Source organism: Tarenaya hassleriana, unplaced genomic scaffold (genome assembly GCF_000463585.1).
Source record: "Tarenaya hassleriana unplaced genomic scaffold, ASM46358v1 Cleome33, whole genome shotgun sequence".
Taxonomy (NCBI): domain Eukaryota; kingdom Viridiplantae; phylum Streptophyta; class Magnoliopsida; order Brassicales; family Cleomaceae; genus Tarenaya; species Tarenaya hassleriana.
Genome location: NW_010966459.1, coordinates 1,225,295 through 1,242,200, shown reverse-complemented (window position 1 = coordinate 1,242,200; position 16,906 = coordinate 1,225,295). Strand labels below are relative to the sequence as shown.

General features: G+C 37.0%; 4 protein-coding genes across 4 annotated transcripts; 2 read left to right on the top strand and 2 right to left on the bottom strand.

Moving 5' to 3' along the window:
• Positions 1–651: 651 nt before the first annotated feature.
• LOC104821499 (DNA-(apurinic or apyrimidinic site) lyase) lies at positions 652–3,585 on the bottom strand. The gene is made up of 9 exons (XM_010552409.2): positions 3,150–3,585; positions 2,567–2,659; positions 2,082–2,226; positions 1,797–1,998; positions 1,590–1,668; positions 1,436–1,497; positions 1,237–1,323; positions 1,008–1,111; positions 652–923 (listed from the first exon to the last, which is right to left on the bottom strand). The coding sequence occupies exons 1-9, from the start codon at positions 3,378–3,380 to the stop codon at positions 841–843; spliced, it is 1,086 nt and encodes a 361-aa protein (XP_010550711.1). The 5' UTR covers positions 3,381–3,585; the 3' UTR covers positions 652–840.
• A 106-nt stretch (positions 3,586–3,691) lies between these two features.
• Positions 3,692–6,086, bottom strand: LOC104821498 (haloacid dehalogenase-like hydrolase domain-containing protein At3g48420). Its single transcript, XM_010552408.2, has 8 exons — positions 5,728–6,086; positions 5,546–5,616; positions 5,229–5,387; positions 4,834–4,900; positions 4,472–4,567; positions 4,328–4,374; positions 4,066–4,146; positions 3,692–3,897 (listed from the first exon to the last, which is right to left on the bottom strand). The coding sequence occupies exons 1-8, from the start codon at positions 6,049–6,051 to the stop codon at positions 3,774–3,776; spliced, it is 969 nt and encodes a 322-aa protein (XP_010550710.1). The 5' UTR covers positions 6,052–6,086; the 3' UTR covers positions 3,692–3,773.
• Positions 6,087–6,891: 805 nt separating this feature from the next.
• On the top strand, positions 6,892–8,406 carry LOC104821497 (GDSL esterase/lipase At5g63170). Its single transcript, XM_010552407.1, has 5 exons — positions 6,892–7,222; positions 7,304–7,434; positions 7,547–7,780; positions 7,872–8,118; positions 8,223–8,406. The coding sequence occupies exons 1-5, from the start codon at positions 6,982–6,984 to the stop codon at positions 8,384–8,386; spliced, it is 1,017 nt and encodes a 338-aa protein (XP_010550709.1). The 5' UTR covers positions 6,892–6,981; the 3' UTR covers positions 8,387–8,406.
• Positions 8,407–13,045: 4,639 nt separating this feature from the next.
• Positions 13,046–15,181, top strand: LOC104821496 (BTB/POZ and TAZ domain-containing protein 1-like). Its single transcript, XM_010552406.1, has 5 exons — positions 13,046–13,215; positions 13,345–13,481; positions 13,828–14,131; positions 14,208–14,527; positions 14,748–15,181. The coding sequence occupies exons 1-5, from the start codon at positions 13,075–13,077 to the stop codon at positions 14,896–14,898; spliced, it is 1,053 nt and encodes a 350-aa protein (XP_010550708.1). The 5' UTR covers positions 13,046–13,074; the 3' UTR covers positions 14,899–15,181.
• The last annotated feature ends 1,725 nt before the right edge of the window (positions 15,182–16,906 follow it).

Sequence of the window (16,906 nt, the reverse complement as noted above, 5' to 3'; positions counted from 1 at the left end):
GGACTAATTCGGTCAGTTCACAAACCGGTTCGCGAGTTGACATTAAAAAATATTATGGTTTCATACTTTATTTTTTTCACTTCTTCCGTTTATGTAATAAATTAAAAAATATGATATATTGATGTTGGTGTATATTTTTTGTTATATTTTAATATTGTTGGTTTATGATATTTTTTTATGTTTGCTTGGTTTTAATAAATTTTTTATTTAGATATAGTTTTATAGATTATGTTAAATATTTTATGGTATATTGAATGACTAAAATATTGTTATGTAAATTTTAAATTATTAATTTTTATATAATTTTAAATTTTTTCGGATCATTAGATAAAACGGATTGGTTCACGAACCGACTCGTATCTCGGACAATTTGGTATAGAACAAAGTTTTTCTATCTCCTAAAAAAATGGGTCGAACTGCTGAGCAAAAAATGAACTGACTCGAGACGAGCCGGTCCAAGCCATGCCATTTTACATCACTAATAGTAATCAATTTTAAATTATTCCGCTTCTCCTATCGATGTGTGAGTTCATAAATAAACTTCCAATTTATTTTTCATGAAAAGTAATAAACCGTATTCGCATGGTGTCGAACATATCGTAACTGTCCATAATATATATATATATATATATATATATATATATATATATATATTTTAATTTTTTTTCCTTCCTCATACTAGGCATTAGCACTGCATCCCAAATGTTCTCTTGACGAGGGAGGTCCATCTTAATAACATAAACCAAAGCTTGAAGCTTCATCACAGTCTCAGTAACATGTCAACCATAACCTAAGCTTGAAGTCTGTGGTCTCTTTTTAAGTCAAGACAAGTGAGTTCAGTTAGAAACCTGGGTTTTGGTCTCTGTCTGAAGATGGCTTCGACAGCTCCATGGAAACAGGGCAGTGATCACTGCCGTAGAAACCTGAAACAAAAAAGGCTGATGATAAGTTATTCTCCAAATCGATATGATGAAAAGACGACTAATCGACCGAAACATCTGAAGCACCTTCCAGTTCTATCCCGCGGCCATGCATCTGACACGAAACTATCTGGTCTCTGAGTTGTTCAGAGACTAGAAAATAATCAATCCTCATTCGTTTTCCTCGATACCTATTGCAAGAAACGATTCTTTAGAAATTTGGATATATTGATCACTGCCCACAACTGAAGAATGCGACAGAAAATGGACTGCTGGTTCGTCGGGTGGGTCTAACATCAAATGGGTATGGACTTACTTTCCGATCGGATGACCTGACCATGAGAAGCCACTTTCCATGTCCTTATCTTTGTGTAGGTATCGGTATGCATCCACAAGCTTTCCTCTGTCAAAAAAATGTAATCATATACTCAGGTATCATCCTCATGGGAATTTGGATCTTCTATGCGATAAGGGAAAAGATTTTCTCGATGATCTGTAGATGAAAAGACGCGTACTCTTTCAAAATAGCACCAAATCGCCTCCTCTCAGACAGCGTAAATCCAGGCTGCCCGCAGTCCTGCACAAAGCAAATCATATTTGGTAATATGACTGTATCATTCTATGTCCGACTCAAAAACGTTTAGTGATGGATGATTCATGATTCATTACCTCCGTGTTAGGAGGGACATAGCCATTAAGTTTAGCGGCTGCAAAAAACTCTGGATGGGTAACGTCTATCTCCTCGTGGCTGCATATGCAAAGATACAGCATATAACGAAAGAACAACCAAGCAAATATTAAACTTTAAGCATGGAATTTAAAATGAAAAGGGGAAGTATTTCCGAAAGGACAGAACATAAAGAGCTGGTTTATTACCTGACATTTAGATCACCACACCATATGAGAGGTTTATCAGATGTTTGCGTGACAAATTCGAGAATCTTCTTATCCCATTTTCTTCTCCTCTGAAAGGAGTTCTCATCCTCTTTCCAACCGTTGTTAGGTGAATACGTATTTAACACACGAAACGTACTGAATTCAGCTAAAATCACACGGCCATCAGGTTCGTGTTTTGATGCTGCATGATGATGAACAAGCATGTTAAATTGAAAGCCAATCTGATATAGCTAAGGTAATAGGCAACGGGTTTCGTAAAACTACCTAATTTGTCAAGGTTGAAGTATACTTTCTGGGGCCGAAAACACTTTTTCACTAACAAAGCAGTCCCGGCATACTTGAATTCCGCAAGAGACCACCAAACTTGATAATTTTCAAACGGTGGACTCGAGAGGGCACGCATCAAAATCTGTTAGTAGTACAAACGAAGATAAGTTTCTTAAACAAAAGAATAACAAGAATGAAAAAAGTTATCAAAAGCACAGACATCTGGATGCACCAAAACTGATTCTTGCTTCTAAAAATACCTACAACCATGATCATATAATGGATCCTACATTCATAAAGCAAGCAAGGTGACTATATGTCAAGGTGATTCCACATCATTCAAAACTATATTACACAAGATCATGAGTGAGAACATCAAAGTACACAGCTTCAGCAGTTTTTCGGTGGAGTTAGTAATGCCAGACAAGGAAAGCATTGGCCAAGAAGAAAGTAGAGACATTTGGAATTAACATATGACATACCCGTTTTTCCTCACGCGAAGAGCTCGTGTCATCTTTCATGTCTCCAGGGCTTTTAGCCTTTCCCTTTGCACCGGCAGCAGGCATCCTCACTTCCTGGCATCAAAAGATCATGCACAAGAGAGAACGAATGTAGAAAGTTCCTACCTAACTCTCCATAACTTAAGCAATACACCAAACTAACTAGCATGTAAGTCTATACATGTAATTTGGGCAATTCACTCGACAGAGGTGAAGTCTAACTCACATATGATCATATATATCTCATCAGAGAACTCGTTTCTCGATTGCAGTGACCAGCACTAGCTAAGCTAAATCTGAGCAAACGCAGCTAATTCATTGACACCCCAGACAAGGAAACAGACGCCATCTCCTAACAGTCACAGACATTGTCAAAGAAAAACCAGTAAACCCTACTCCACCAAATCAAGATCAACAAGCTACGCGGAAGAAAATTCAGGCCCAATCTCATAAGAAACCCTAGAGGGTTAAAGATTTCTCTGAGAAACCCAGAATCATATCACCCACATTGTTCGAAATCAACAAAAAGAAAACGAAGCAGAAAAGCTCTGGCGTAAGGGTTCACCTGTATGGCGATGACATCTGGGTCGAGATCGGTGATGAACCTGGAGAACTCTGGCCAATCGTTCTTCGCCCGAAGGAGTAAACTGTTGGCGTTCCAAGTCAAAAACTTGGTCGGCTCTTTCGTGCTGCTCCTCCCTTCTTCAGCTCCGTCGCCGTCGTTCTCCGACGAGACACATGGTTTCTTAGTCGCCGTTGAGCTTTCTTTCTCTATCGGCTTGAAGAATCGCTTCATTGTTCCGTAAATTTCGACCAAGCCTTCTTCTTCCTCCAAGGTTCTTCAATGGCCGTATAAAGGAACGATCTTTTCAGTTTTTCTTCGTCCCCGACGAAAATCTCGAGAAGGGTTTCAGCCACTGCGCTTGAAAAATCCGGTGGGTTACAAAAATTCTTGGAGATATTCGGGACAACGGTCCATCGAAGTGAATCATATATATATATAAGGGAGAAACCCGAATAAAATCCTAAACTTTATATTTATTTAGATGACATGTAATTTCGATTAACGCCATAATATTCCGACACAGACAGAAAGAGGTTGTCATGTAGTGGGAAAACATGGATCATCATTTCCTCAACTGTCCTCCGATGTTAAAATATACACACAACGAGATTTCATCAATGAGATTTAACTAACGAATTGCTTCTCGAGAAGACTTCCACAGAATGCCAAATCAAATCTCTCCTCAGGAGGGTCTCCAATGCAGTCGAAGACTGCGTCTGCGTTCAGAAAATCTTCGTCCGCTGTGTATCTGCAAGCAAACCCCAAATGAACATTAAACCCAGAATCTGAAATTGCAATTTCCATTTCCTTAGTGTAACGGAGATCTTGCATCTAACGTGTGTATATATATGTGTATATATGTATATATATCATCACTTTTTCAGACCAACAAAAGGGAGACAGTAACTACACTCACCCGCTCTTGGTGACGATACACTTCATTCCAGCAGTTTTGGCGGCTGCTAGCCCGATTGCACTGTCTTCCACCACGACACAACTGCACAATACCAGACCCTGAGAATCTGTGCAGTAACATTGCTAAAACGTTTCTCTGATTTCATAAAACTTTTAGTTCAAGAGATTTAAAAACATGAGAGATGGAGTCCCCCTGCAGAACATTAGTATTGCATTTCATTACAGGGAACTTTTACTATCAGAGACATCATAATAAAGCTTACCTTGAGGGGTCAACTCCCAAAGTTTCGGCTGCTAAGTTGTAGATGGCCTGTAAGTGAAGTGTGATAACTCAATGCGAAGTGAGAACAGATACAAAGGCCGGATTTTGTAGAGGATAAATCGTAACAGGGAAAATAAGAAATTACCGGGTCAGGCTTTTTCTTCGGAACAACGTCTCCAGCAAATATCTTGATCTTTTCTGCTCTTTCTGGCCCCAGCAAGCATGAAACTATAGCAGAAACCTGTGGTTAGAGCAGGATGAAAGACATGAGTGATGGAATCCCCTGCAGCTATAAAGATGGTCTGTGTATCTTTCAAGCTGAAGCAACTGAAAATTTTCAGAAGAGAGTTCCCCTGGCACATGGATTGTAACATTTTTCAGAACACCCTTATGACTGCAGTTGTGTAATCCTCTCCTTAAACAGCTTAGGATACGAAAACGGTGATTACAAGATATGCTGAGAATTGTTCCTGGGAAACTGAAGTAGTAGAACCTGATTGATCATACCGCCTTCTCATTTGATGTGCTACACACGGCAACCTTTACTCCATTGGATAATGCTTGATCAATCAGCCTGTAAAATTTTGGAAAGAAAACTCGAATAATCGAAACAGATACACCTATGCTCCAAAAATGTTGATACAGATAAAGAAAATAAATGGAACAACTAAGTGTTTTTCTGAACTCGTGTTTGAACACTCAAGAGTTAGAACAAGCAGATCAAGACATTCCTCCTGACATCATGACTTAATTCCGCAGAACAAGATCATTAGGCTTTGCAAGATCCAACTTCATACACAGAACTTAGCTAAAGCAATCTTTGGTGGGATGTTCAATAACAGTCTTGAATCAAAAGCAGGTATAGAATAAAGGGTTGTAAAAGAACATGACAAGTGACTGACTTTGCAACACCAGGCCGAAGCGGAAGGAGTTGTTTCTCGATAAGAGCCATGAACAACTCGGTCTTTTGCTTGTGAAGACCAGCTATGAATTCCTTCCTCTCCGCTTCGTCCTTTGGAGCTTTCTCTGGCCAACCCACCTTGTTAAAATACGCCGTCATCCTTACAGAAAGCCAAAGACATCACCACTTCAACAAAACCAGTGCTCAAACCTAGTTACAACTGAGAATTTCCGGTCCTTTTCTACTCAAATTGTGAGTTGTGAGCGCAAATGAAGCAAGATGAATGCTCAAATGGTGAACTTATCAAACAACAACTACCTTTCTTTCCCACCGCCGATTTTCAGCAACTCGCCGTACAATTCGACATCCCACGTAACACCCAAACCTCTCTGCAAAATTCCACATCAACCAAACCTCAGATTTCTGTTCCAATCATCAATGCACCAAAATCTTAATGTAACATCAACCCGGAGAGGAAAAAATTGAGAAGAAAGAAAAACCTCAGTGAAAGTGTCGTTGAAGGATATCCTGTGACCGTCCTTCTCGGTATCGACAAGCACGCCGTCGCAATCGAAGAGAAGAGCGGAAGGAAGAGTAGCCGGATGAGACGAAGCAGAGCACGTGATTCGACCGGAAGCGGCGGTTCTGGCGACCATCGGCTTAGCTGATCTTAAACCCTGACCCACGAATCCCAACCTCGCCATCGCCGTCAACGGTGGCGCGTTCTCCGCACGCGTCGAACTGGAGCTGAAAGCCGATGGCCGGCATTGATTCGAAGAAGAAGACAGAGAGACGAAGGAAAGAGAGAATGTCGCAGAAGCCATGGCTGTGATTCTCTCTCCCTCTCTCTCTCAATTCAATAACGGTCGGGTTTCTTCAACTTATCCGGTTCGGTGCTAACGACCACAAACGTGCAAATCCGGGTCGGGTCGGGTCGGGTCGGGTCGGGTCAAGCAAATGCATAACTAGAAGAACAATAACCAATAGTTGTAGATAATCCGTATCATCACGCAACAGAGAGATTGTGTTTCTTTTTTTTTTTTTTTGTCTTTTTGTTACTTGAAAAATGCAAATATATATTTTCTGAATATTATTTTCAAGTCGAGAAATTTCTCTAATCGTATTTTACCATTAAATGGGGCACTTGGGATTTCTATTATCCTATAATCAGTAGCTACAAATCAAAAATCACAATCGTACATTCCATTACATATTTAACATAAATATGAAGTGAAATCTAAAAAAAATATAACTATTTAATATAAATATTTAAAGATGAAATATAATTAAAATATAAATACTAGATAATATCTAGATAATTTTTCCAAATTTCGTGATATTTCTAAATCATCACCAAAAGGCTCATATTTTGTATGCCTTTTTGCAAAGAACATGATTAAAATTATGGTCTTTCCAAAACCAAAAAAAAATCAATCTAAAAAGTAACCAAAATCAACTAAATTTCAGAATATCTGACCCAATTTTGTATACGGAACAAAAAAAATCTCGTAAATAGTAAAATATTCGGAAGAACAAAAAATAACATGATCAATAAAAAAAAAGATAAGCCGATTTAAAATTTGCTAAAAATAAAAGTTTCAGAAACTTTGGGGGGGGAAAGCCGGGGGAAGTTTACAGCAACAGAAAGAAACTAAAATCAGTGGTCAAAACTATAAAAAAAAAAAAATCTTTAGAAGTCCTTCACCAAATCTATAAACCCACGTGTTTTTTTCCCTTTGTAATCATACACCGAAATGAATTCCATCGTTTCCAAAGCTCTGTTCGTAGCTTTTTCCGTATGGTTTTCGAGTTTTCGATGTACGGACAGCCTCGTCACGGCGATCTTCGCGTTCGGAGATTCGATTCTCGACACCGGCAACAACAACAATCTACCGGCCGTATCCAGATGCAATTTCTTCCCGTACGGAATCAATTTTCCTAATGGTTCACCCACCGGAAGATATTCCAATGGAAAAGTTCCCACCGATTTAATCGGTATTTTCTCTCTCTTTTTTTTTCCTATAAAGTAAACTACTTTGGGAATGTTATGTAGTTTTCGTTTTTGTTTGTCAACAGCCGAAGCTTTGGGGATAAAACAAACCGTGCCCGCATACCGTAAACCGGATCTTAAACCGGATGATCTCTTAACCGGTGTCTGTTTCGCATCCGGTGGCTCCGGTTTAGATAAACTCACTGCCAAAATACAGGTACAAGCCCGATTACTTCATTTCGGCAATTTATCATTTAAAATCTCTATAGTTTGCTTTTATCTATCTTTGATAATAACTTTATTTTTTTTCTTTGTTGGATATGAATTAGAATGTTATATGGGTGCGGGACCAAGTAAACGACTTCAAAGATTACATAGGAAAGCTAAATTCTGTAACCGGAGATCCAAACAAAACACAATCAATCATATCGAATGCCGTATTTCTCATCAGCGCCGGAAATAACGATATCGGCATCACTTATTTCTCCGGTGCTAAAGCTTCACAATACAGTATATCTGAATATACAGACCTCTTGATCACGTGGACAAGATCCATTTTAAAGGTAACGAATTTATAATTATATAATAAAAACATCGGTTAAAAAGTTATGATATAACAATTGGTCGATTTGTTGTTTGTAATATGTTTTTAAGGATTTGTATGATGTTGGAGTAAGAAAATTCGGAGTAATGGGAACGTTACCATTGGGCTGTCTACCGTTCCACACTAATATGCGTAGAGGGTTATGCTTCAAAACTAAGAATCGTGTGGCCAAGATGTTCAACCACAAGTTATCGGCCGAGCTTAGCGATCTAAACTCGAAGCTACCGAACGCTAGATTCATCTACATCGACATGTACAACTCTTTTCTTGATCTCGTAAAAAACCCTCAGAAATCAGGTAACATGGATCGGCGACATAGATACTTTTCCTTTTCTCGAATCGATAAATGTGTATATATATATATATATGAATGAATGGATGCGGAATATATATATGATTAGGGTTTACGACGGGGACAAGGCCGAGCTGTTTCAGGGTGACGAACCCGTGGTGGTGCGTGGAGCCAACCAAGCACGTGTTTTTCGACTACGTCCATCCCACGGAGCAAGCCTTCCGTGTCGCTCTCTCCCCCGCCATGGACCGACTTCGCAACGACCTCTCTTAGTCATTCTATTTCTTCCTTTTTCTTTTTGCACATTTTCATTATCTTATTTATTTATATATATATATATATATATATATATATATAAAATTTTGTTCCAGAATCAAATTGGATTACTAAAATAGCCCGTGAATTTGTACTATATAATTTACAACCAAGCTACGGGAATTAGAGTCTCCTCGAAAGAGAGAACCCTAATAACCCCCTCGAAAAATATTTTAATAAATGTATTTAGCCCAAATGATTTTGAGATTTGGAGTTACGACCATGCTTTTAGTATATTTATTTATGATTTCACTTCAAATTGGAAAATACATTTATATTGAAATTTTACGTTATAATAAAGGGTTTAAACATGTTATTAATTAGCTGCGTGGATTTTATTTAAATTGGAAAATCATAATTTTTTATTATTTGCATGTTCTACATTTGAATCTTTAGATCCTCGACGTTAAATCAGATGTAAGATCCTGGTTCCATTTGTTTGGAGCCTCTCTGCCTCATATTATACGTTGCATTTGGGTTAAGGGTTTACCTTGGTGTTTAATTTTGCGCGGTTTTGCCCTTTAAAAAATATATTTTTCAAATAACATTTGGCCATTTTAATTGTTATTTTTTGGATTATTTAAATAAACAACCCTAGACCTACCAGATTTTATGAATGAACTTATTTCAATTGGTGGCCTTCGTACATTTGCTTTTTGATAAGAGAAGAAACGTCAGCCTTGTCCGAAAGCTGTGGAGTATAAGCATAAGATTGGTGTTAATTAATTTGTAACTGAAAACGAATAAAATGAATTTTGGATAAATCCATAGAATAATTGTTCGCGCCGTCAATGGCTCCAAAGACTACGGGAGGAAAGTCAACGGTCAACTACAGTGGGTCAAAATTTTTGGGGTGCAAGATTCAATTTTGACAATTTAACAAATAATATTTGTTATCTTTTACTCTTCCGAAGCCACATCGACGACGGTGTTTAATAATTTGTTTGCTGCGTCATCGATGACGTTAAATATTCAAATTATAACCGCTGGTTATTAGGGAAAAAAAAAACTTTATATCATAGATCATAATTCCAATAAAATATGCAAATCTATTCACAAATTAGCATAACACATGGTTGAGAATGGTAACCATAGAAGCTTTTAAACAAAACTATTTCCAACTTTGTCACTATTTTATTTTCCTCTAATAGATTTTGGCTATCATGAAATAGAATGTTCCTTGGGAAGGCGTTGGGTGTTACTTTTGCTAAAATATACACATACATTATCTAATTAAATAATCATCAACCATCAAATTAAAAGTTTTTGAAAAATCGCCATCATCATCACAAATCTTGAGTATTCAGATTCATTTTCATCTTGTTGTTGATTCATCTTTATCTCTAACGTCAAATCTTATATTCAATTCTTAATAGTTTTTTTCACAAAATCAACAATTTAGATTCTCTCTAAATTTATCTGCATAATAAATCTAACTACTGTAAAAACAATAATAACAGTTTTACTGTGAGGTAAAGATTTACAGAGTTTAATTGCTCTCTCAATACCTCTGAGAACGTTTACAAAAAGATGATGGTGATTGATTGACATCTTACAACTCTCCTATGTCACGTGCTTCTCACGTGGAACCAATGACGGACTATCCGAGGAAACTGCAGCAAAATGTCTTCTTTGTCCTGAGAGGAACCTCTCTCTCGCCCGGAGGGTTCATGCTATGGGTTATCGTCGGACCGACAGAACAAATTAAATAAATAAAGCACCACTTGAAATAAGATTAAAATTTTGTTTAATTTCGTCAACTAGATCCAAAGGGCACCTTTTGGTCCAGGCTTATGCGGCGCACTCACTCTGGTCGGCCAATAAATTAAAATTAAATCAAAACATAACGAAATATTCAATTCCTTTTCTTCACCTGTAAATAAAAAAATGGTAGGAATTCAAACTCGTACATTTTTTGATACAATTAGGCCATTTCGTTATTGGCCTTATTACATTTAGGTTGAATATATAATATCAAAATATTTGATCTTCTGTTATAAAATTGTTCATTAGAACATTGCAAATTAATTGTCGCTTTGATACGATGGTGTATTAATTATCTTTATTGCACAATTTTTGCGTTTTCATCTAATTTTTTTATTACCATAAATACATATTTCTGGAAGATTAATCAAGATGAAAAAAAAATATTACATAATACAAAAAATTATACTATAATACAAAACATTAATAATTATTTCAATCATAATCATGTGATTGTACATTTTACCGACCGTCGTCCGTGGATTTGGGGCATATTTTTTTCGTTTGAATTTAGTTGAGTTTTATTTTATATATACACTTATTTTTATTGAATTTTAATAATAATAACAACAACGATAATGATGATGATGACAAGACGTTGGTCCTTCTCGGTTGGCTAAATAGGATATTGTTGGCCAAATAAAATAATTAAATAAAATATCAAAGCACAAATTTTATGATACGAAATCGTGTCTCTTCTCTTCAACAGAAGATCTTCCAAAAATTATACAATAATAATTCTTAACCTTATTAGAGATTACATATGTTTTTTTTTATAATTTTCTATTTTTAACATTTGTTTACTATGTACCTTTAGAAATATATTGAGCCGAATTAAATTACGATAAATTTTAGTATGTTTTGAGCGAATAATGATAAAATAAAATACTAATTGGATAATTTAAAGTTTTGATAGAAAGTTATATTATTATATATTTTGACTGTTTTTAAAAATATAACAAATGAATAAATTACCTACCGTTCATTACGTCATTTGGTTCGTGGGAGAGATCGTCGGCCGATCCAAATTCGATGGCAGTGTCATCCTGGGACACGTGGCACGCAATGAATGGTGAGAATGCGCCGAACTTATTGTACACCTCACCCTCTGGATAGCCTCTTGCTAACACGTGGCTTTCGTTCATATACGCGGCGACTTCACGACGAGCCAATCGTATCTTCATTTATTGTTCGGACGCTCGAGAAATTTTAGACGACCAAAACGATGGGAAATTAAATGAAATAAATATTCTTACTAGAATGTCCAAAAAAATAGTCTGCATTTCGCATATTCATTAAAAAATATTAGTTTTTAACATACTAAATCATGCTCGCACTAGCATACATAAATCAATGAGTTAGCGTGCACATATGATGAATAATTAGGGTTATTGTTATAGTTATATAAAAAAACACGAATCATATATTCATAATGAAATGACATAAATCATTGAAAACTCGACAATGTGATTAGACGGCTTAGCTAATAAAAAACAATTTATCAAATATCCAATGGAAGAAGATAAGAATGTTTTCTCGTGATATTTATGCAAAATAAAATCAGACAAACTTATGGACCAAGGAGAGAGTAACACGTGGCAGGTCAGAGAAAAAACGAAAACGAGTGCCACGTGGGACACGGAGAGTGGCTCTTGGGAGAGGCAAAGGTCGGTTTAAATTGGGAACCGGCCTTTCTGAATTAAGAAATGGGCTCTTGAATTGGATGACAAGGCCACGTAGGATCCTTACAAAACATAAATCTTCTTCGTGGGGACAAATCATATCCACGTCGACCCAGAAAGTATTCCTATTTTAATTGACCTTTCATTGTTGGCAAATTCACATAAATACAATTTCCGTGTCGGAATTCCACGTAATACAACGCTTTTAGGATTACAAAACTTTGTAGTCGTCTAGGCACATTTTTTTTTGTTATATGAAATTAAATAATACTAGTAAATAATAACCGGATGAAATTACGGGGTTGGTATCTCAGATCTCAAAAATCAAGAGAATAATATATAAATATATTATAATTAATTAATTTCAAATTAAAAATCAATTGGCTATAATTTATTTCAAATTAAATATCGAATATGAAAAAAGTCGAATCAACTGTCTTCAAAAAATAGTTATTAAATTCAAATAAAAATTTAATTAAAACAAATTAAAACACAATATACAAATAAATATAGAAAATTTAAACAAAATATAAATACAACTAAATAAATTGAAATTATTTTCCTTTTCGGTATAGAAAAAATTAGCTTATCGTGTTATAAAAACTTAGATATGAAAAAATAACTTGCTCATTTGGTCTTTTCTGTTTGAGAAAACAAAACTTTTCATGGTATTTTTTTCTTGTGAAATGGAGAAATAAATCCCAAAAAAACAGCATCTACATTATTCGTCCTTTCCAAAAAAACAACAACAACAATATCCTCATTTATATTTTCTCCTATTTTAAGTTCCATATTCGATAAATCGATTTTAAAATAGAGCCAATATTTTTCATTTATAGAATTTATTTTTATTTCTAATTCTTACTACATACAGATTTTTTGGTTAGACCAATACAACTCAACATTTATAAATAAATAGCAATTACCGTTACAAAATAGGCCATTAGTCGTTGCCCTTTCTCCGATTTCCCTTCATTTCCCCCCAATTTCTTGCCATTTTTTTTAGAAAAATCACAATCATAGGAAACCCCCACGCTTCTGAAGTAGCGCGTGGATTACAGTAGGAAAGTTCCAAAGTGAAAAATGCCACGTATGCAGTTGAGCAGCCCCAGCTATGTTGAGTTGTCCTATAAAGCCGTAGACACCCGAACATTTTTCTCCACACCAACAATCTCTCTCCCAAATCTCTCTCTCTCTAAAATGGCAGCTGTGCTCATCACGACGGCGATCGCCGCCTCAGCGCCGGACACCACCGGTAAGATTCCCCGCGATTTAGCGGATCCCGATGTCGAAATCGTCACTTCCGGACGCCGACGGATTCCGGCGCACTCCGGCATCCTGGTGAGATATTATTCGATTGGCTATGCGTCCCTCCTTTAGTTTTTCTAGTTTTCAAGATTTCCTCGGATTGTGGATTTTAATTCTGTGTCATCGTTTTTCTTCATTTGGTGTTTGGATCACGGAATGCAGGTTTCAGCTTCGCCGGTGCTGAAAAACATCATCGAGAGGCGGACCAAACGCCACGGCGGCGGCAGAAGAGTCATTAGGGTTCTCGGCGTTCCATGTGGCGCCGTTTCCGTCTTCGTCGAATTTCTCTACAATTCCAGGTTTGGTTTTGCTCCGACGACCTCTGACGTTTTGTTTCATCTGTGTCTATTCTTCTTCTCGTCGATTTTCCCATTCGAAATCCAAAACAGCTTTATTTTCTGATTCTCTCAAACGGAAGATCTGACGATTCTCTTTGCAATTATTTCCATGCAGTGTAGAATCAAAGTTAAGACTTCCATTTCATATAAATCAATATTGAAAATCCATGCCGAAGGGCCCATAAAAAATCTTAAATCTAAATCCCAGGAAACTCTGGGATCGTTGTGTTGGTGTTTTTTTACAAAACCATTCTCATATCAAATTGACCAAAATACCCTTACATCCCCCTCCCCTGTTTTCGCGTAGCCTGACGGAGGAGGAGATGGAGAAGTACGGGATCCACCTGCTCGCCCTGTCGCACGTCTACATGGTGGCTCCGCTGAAGCAGCGGTGCACGAAAGGCGTCGGTCACTGCCTGACGGCGGCGAACGTAGTCGACGTTCTCCAGCTGGCGAGGCTATGCGACGCCCCCGACCTCTGCCTCAGATGCATGCGTCTCATCTACGCTCACTTCAAGACCGTGGAGCAGACAGAGGGCTGGAAGTTCCTCCAGGAGCATGACCCCTTCCTCGAGCTCGACATCCTCCAGTTCATCGAAGAGACCGAATCGGTACGTGACTTTACCTCTGTTTTGGATAGTTTCATAATCTGTATTAATCCGTCCTGATTGTGAGAGTTTCTGGCAGAGGAAGAAAAGAAGGAGGCGACACAGACGGGAGCAAAGCGTGTACATGCAACTGAGCGAGGCGATGGATTGCTTAGAGCACATATGCACGGAAGGTTGCACGCTGGTCGGACCCAATAACGTGGAACCGGGGACCAAGTCACGGCCGTGCAGGGCATTCTCGACGTGTCACGGCCTACAGCTACTGATACGGCACTTCGCAGTTTGCAAGAGACGGGCTAAAGGGCAGGGTTGTCTCCGTTGCAAGCGGATGTTGCAGCTCCTTAGGCTTCACTCTTCCATCTGCGACCAACACGAACATTGCCGGGTTCCTCTCTGCAGGTATCCTCTCGTTTTTTTCTCTCTCTTTAATAATTGAACAGTGCCTTTCAAAGCACCTGGCATTCATTCAGCTTCTGGTCATCTCCCTTTCGGCGACAAGAGAAAATCATCTTCGAATCTTAGGTCCACTTTGGTGGTCCATTTGTAAGAAAATCAAAATTGCACTGCTCCACGAAATTCATGCAGCCACCGTGTCATATTTTCAACCTTTTTTTGGCAGACAATTTAGAAAAAGAGCGGAGGAAGAGGAGAAGATGGAGGAGGACACAAAGTGGAATCTTTTGGTGAGAAGAGTTGTTTCTGCAAAAGTGATGTCTTCTTTGTCTCATCACAAGGAGCAAAAAGGGGACACCCATGAAGGCCAATCATAAGGCTTAATCAAGGATCCTCAAGTCGTCCTAAAGGTTTCAACTATGTAGATATTTTATAATATTTGATATTATATATACTTCAAAAAATTTACAAGATTTGTTTTTTTCTATATAATGGGCAAAAGGTGTTTATATGGTACCTTTCGCTTTGGGTTAAGAGGGCTGAATTTGTAGATGAGTCACCCTTTAATCTTGCCCTGTGGTTGCATTTGTTTGTTTGTTTGTAACCTTTGATGCCAATAGCACAATATGATTCAAAAAAAAAAACAAAATTATTATTTCCTTTTTAAATTTTTAAATCCATATTTTGATCTGCTTTTTACTTGGGTCGTGATTCGTAGATTTAGCATTAAATATATATATATATATATATAACTGGTCTAGTGATCGATAATTCAATCTGAAATTGATATAAATTAAGCTTAAATTTTTTTGAAGTTGTTACGTGTCTGGAAGGTTGCCTCGACTTCATATCTTCGGTCTATCATTATCTCACCTAATTATTTTTCTCATTAGTCGCATAATTGTTTTTCTTAAGTTTGAAACTCTCTTCTTTTTAAAACCGCGTTCTAGGTAAAAAGGTTTATCAAATCGGTACACTTCATTTGTGTATATATATAATATTTATCCAAGATTAGATCAATTCATAAAAAAAAAACATATATTTTTTTTCAATCTAGGTTCGAGTTTTTAATTGAAAAGGTTATTTATATGATTTTATCTGATATTATGAGAAATATAGTTGAGTCGATCTGATAAACTCTTGAATTATAAAAAAAAATGTATATAATGCTTTATATAAGAAAATTTTCGTTTAGATACAAACGGCAACGTATCCCATAAAGTCATTGATTTGTAGAGCGTAATCATGTTGTTAATCACATGTGATTATGATTAAAACAAGTCCTGTTTCTAATTTATGTGAAAAAATGGAAAACGCGTCGCATTCAAACCAGCCGCATGATGAATGATATAATTGTGTCGCGTTTCACGTTTAGAGATTCGTCGGTCCCCCCACCGATGATATTATTGGATTTCATGCAATTATATGTACAATTGTCTTGTAAAATTTGATATTTCCATGGCTGTTTCAGTTTTGTTCCCGATGCTTATTAAAGAAGTACGCTATAAAAATTAATCCAATTAGGCAATTATGACCGAATAAATAAGAAAACTCCGGTTGAAAAAAAAACAAGATTTTAATGTTTTTTGTTTTTTGTTCAATTGAAATTTATAATAATACTATAGGGTGTTTATGTACATATAAATTTTTTTAATCTAATTTGTTAAATTGGACATTTGAGCACATTTTGAATATTTTTCAGAAATTCTGGAAATAAGAAAGCAATAAAACATTTAACTCACAAGACATGGAACTCTTAGTTGCCGTATACTCGATCCTTGTCATCGCCATAACCGTTCTCTTCCTTATAAATCTCCTCTTCAAACGCACTTCCTCTTCCGCCGCTGAGAAGAAGGCAAACGCACTACCGTCACCGCCGGGGCTTCCGGTGATCGGAAACCTCCTCCAGCTTGGCCGCCATCCTCACCGCTTTCTTATGTTAAGAGTTGGGTGAGTAATGATTCGTCTTGCGAGCGGTAAGCTTGCTTAAACCGAGTGTAGTTTGCTCCGAACATAATTTCGGATCTCCTTGGTCACGGCTGTCGGCGGTATGCTTTGGCTCCCGTGCAGCCGTGAATTCCTGTCTCTGATGGTTCCGCCACTTCGATAGATTCCCTTGATTTGTTCTCTTGCAGGTGTAACTATTCAGTATTGTAATCGGGTCGAAGTCGCGAAGAACCATCATGGTTAAAAAAAAAAACTATTCAGTATTGCTTGTAATTTTCTTCCAGACACATAATGAAATTTGGTTTTATAACAAAAAAAAAATACACTTCATTTGTGAGTATGTAATGTAATGTTTTGTAAAAAAAAAAAAAGATATAGACACAAATGCGAAAGTATTCTCTAAATGAAAATAAAAGGGCAAATCTGGAAAATCCCAAA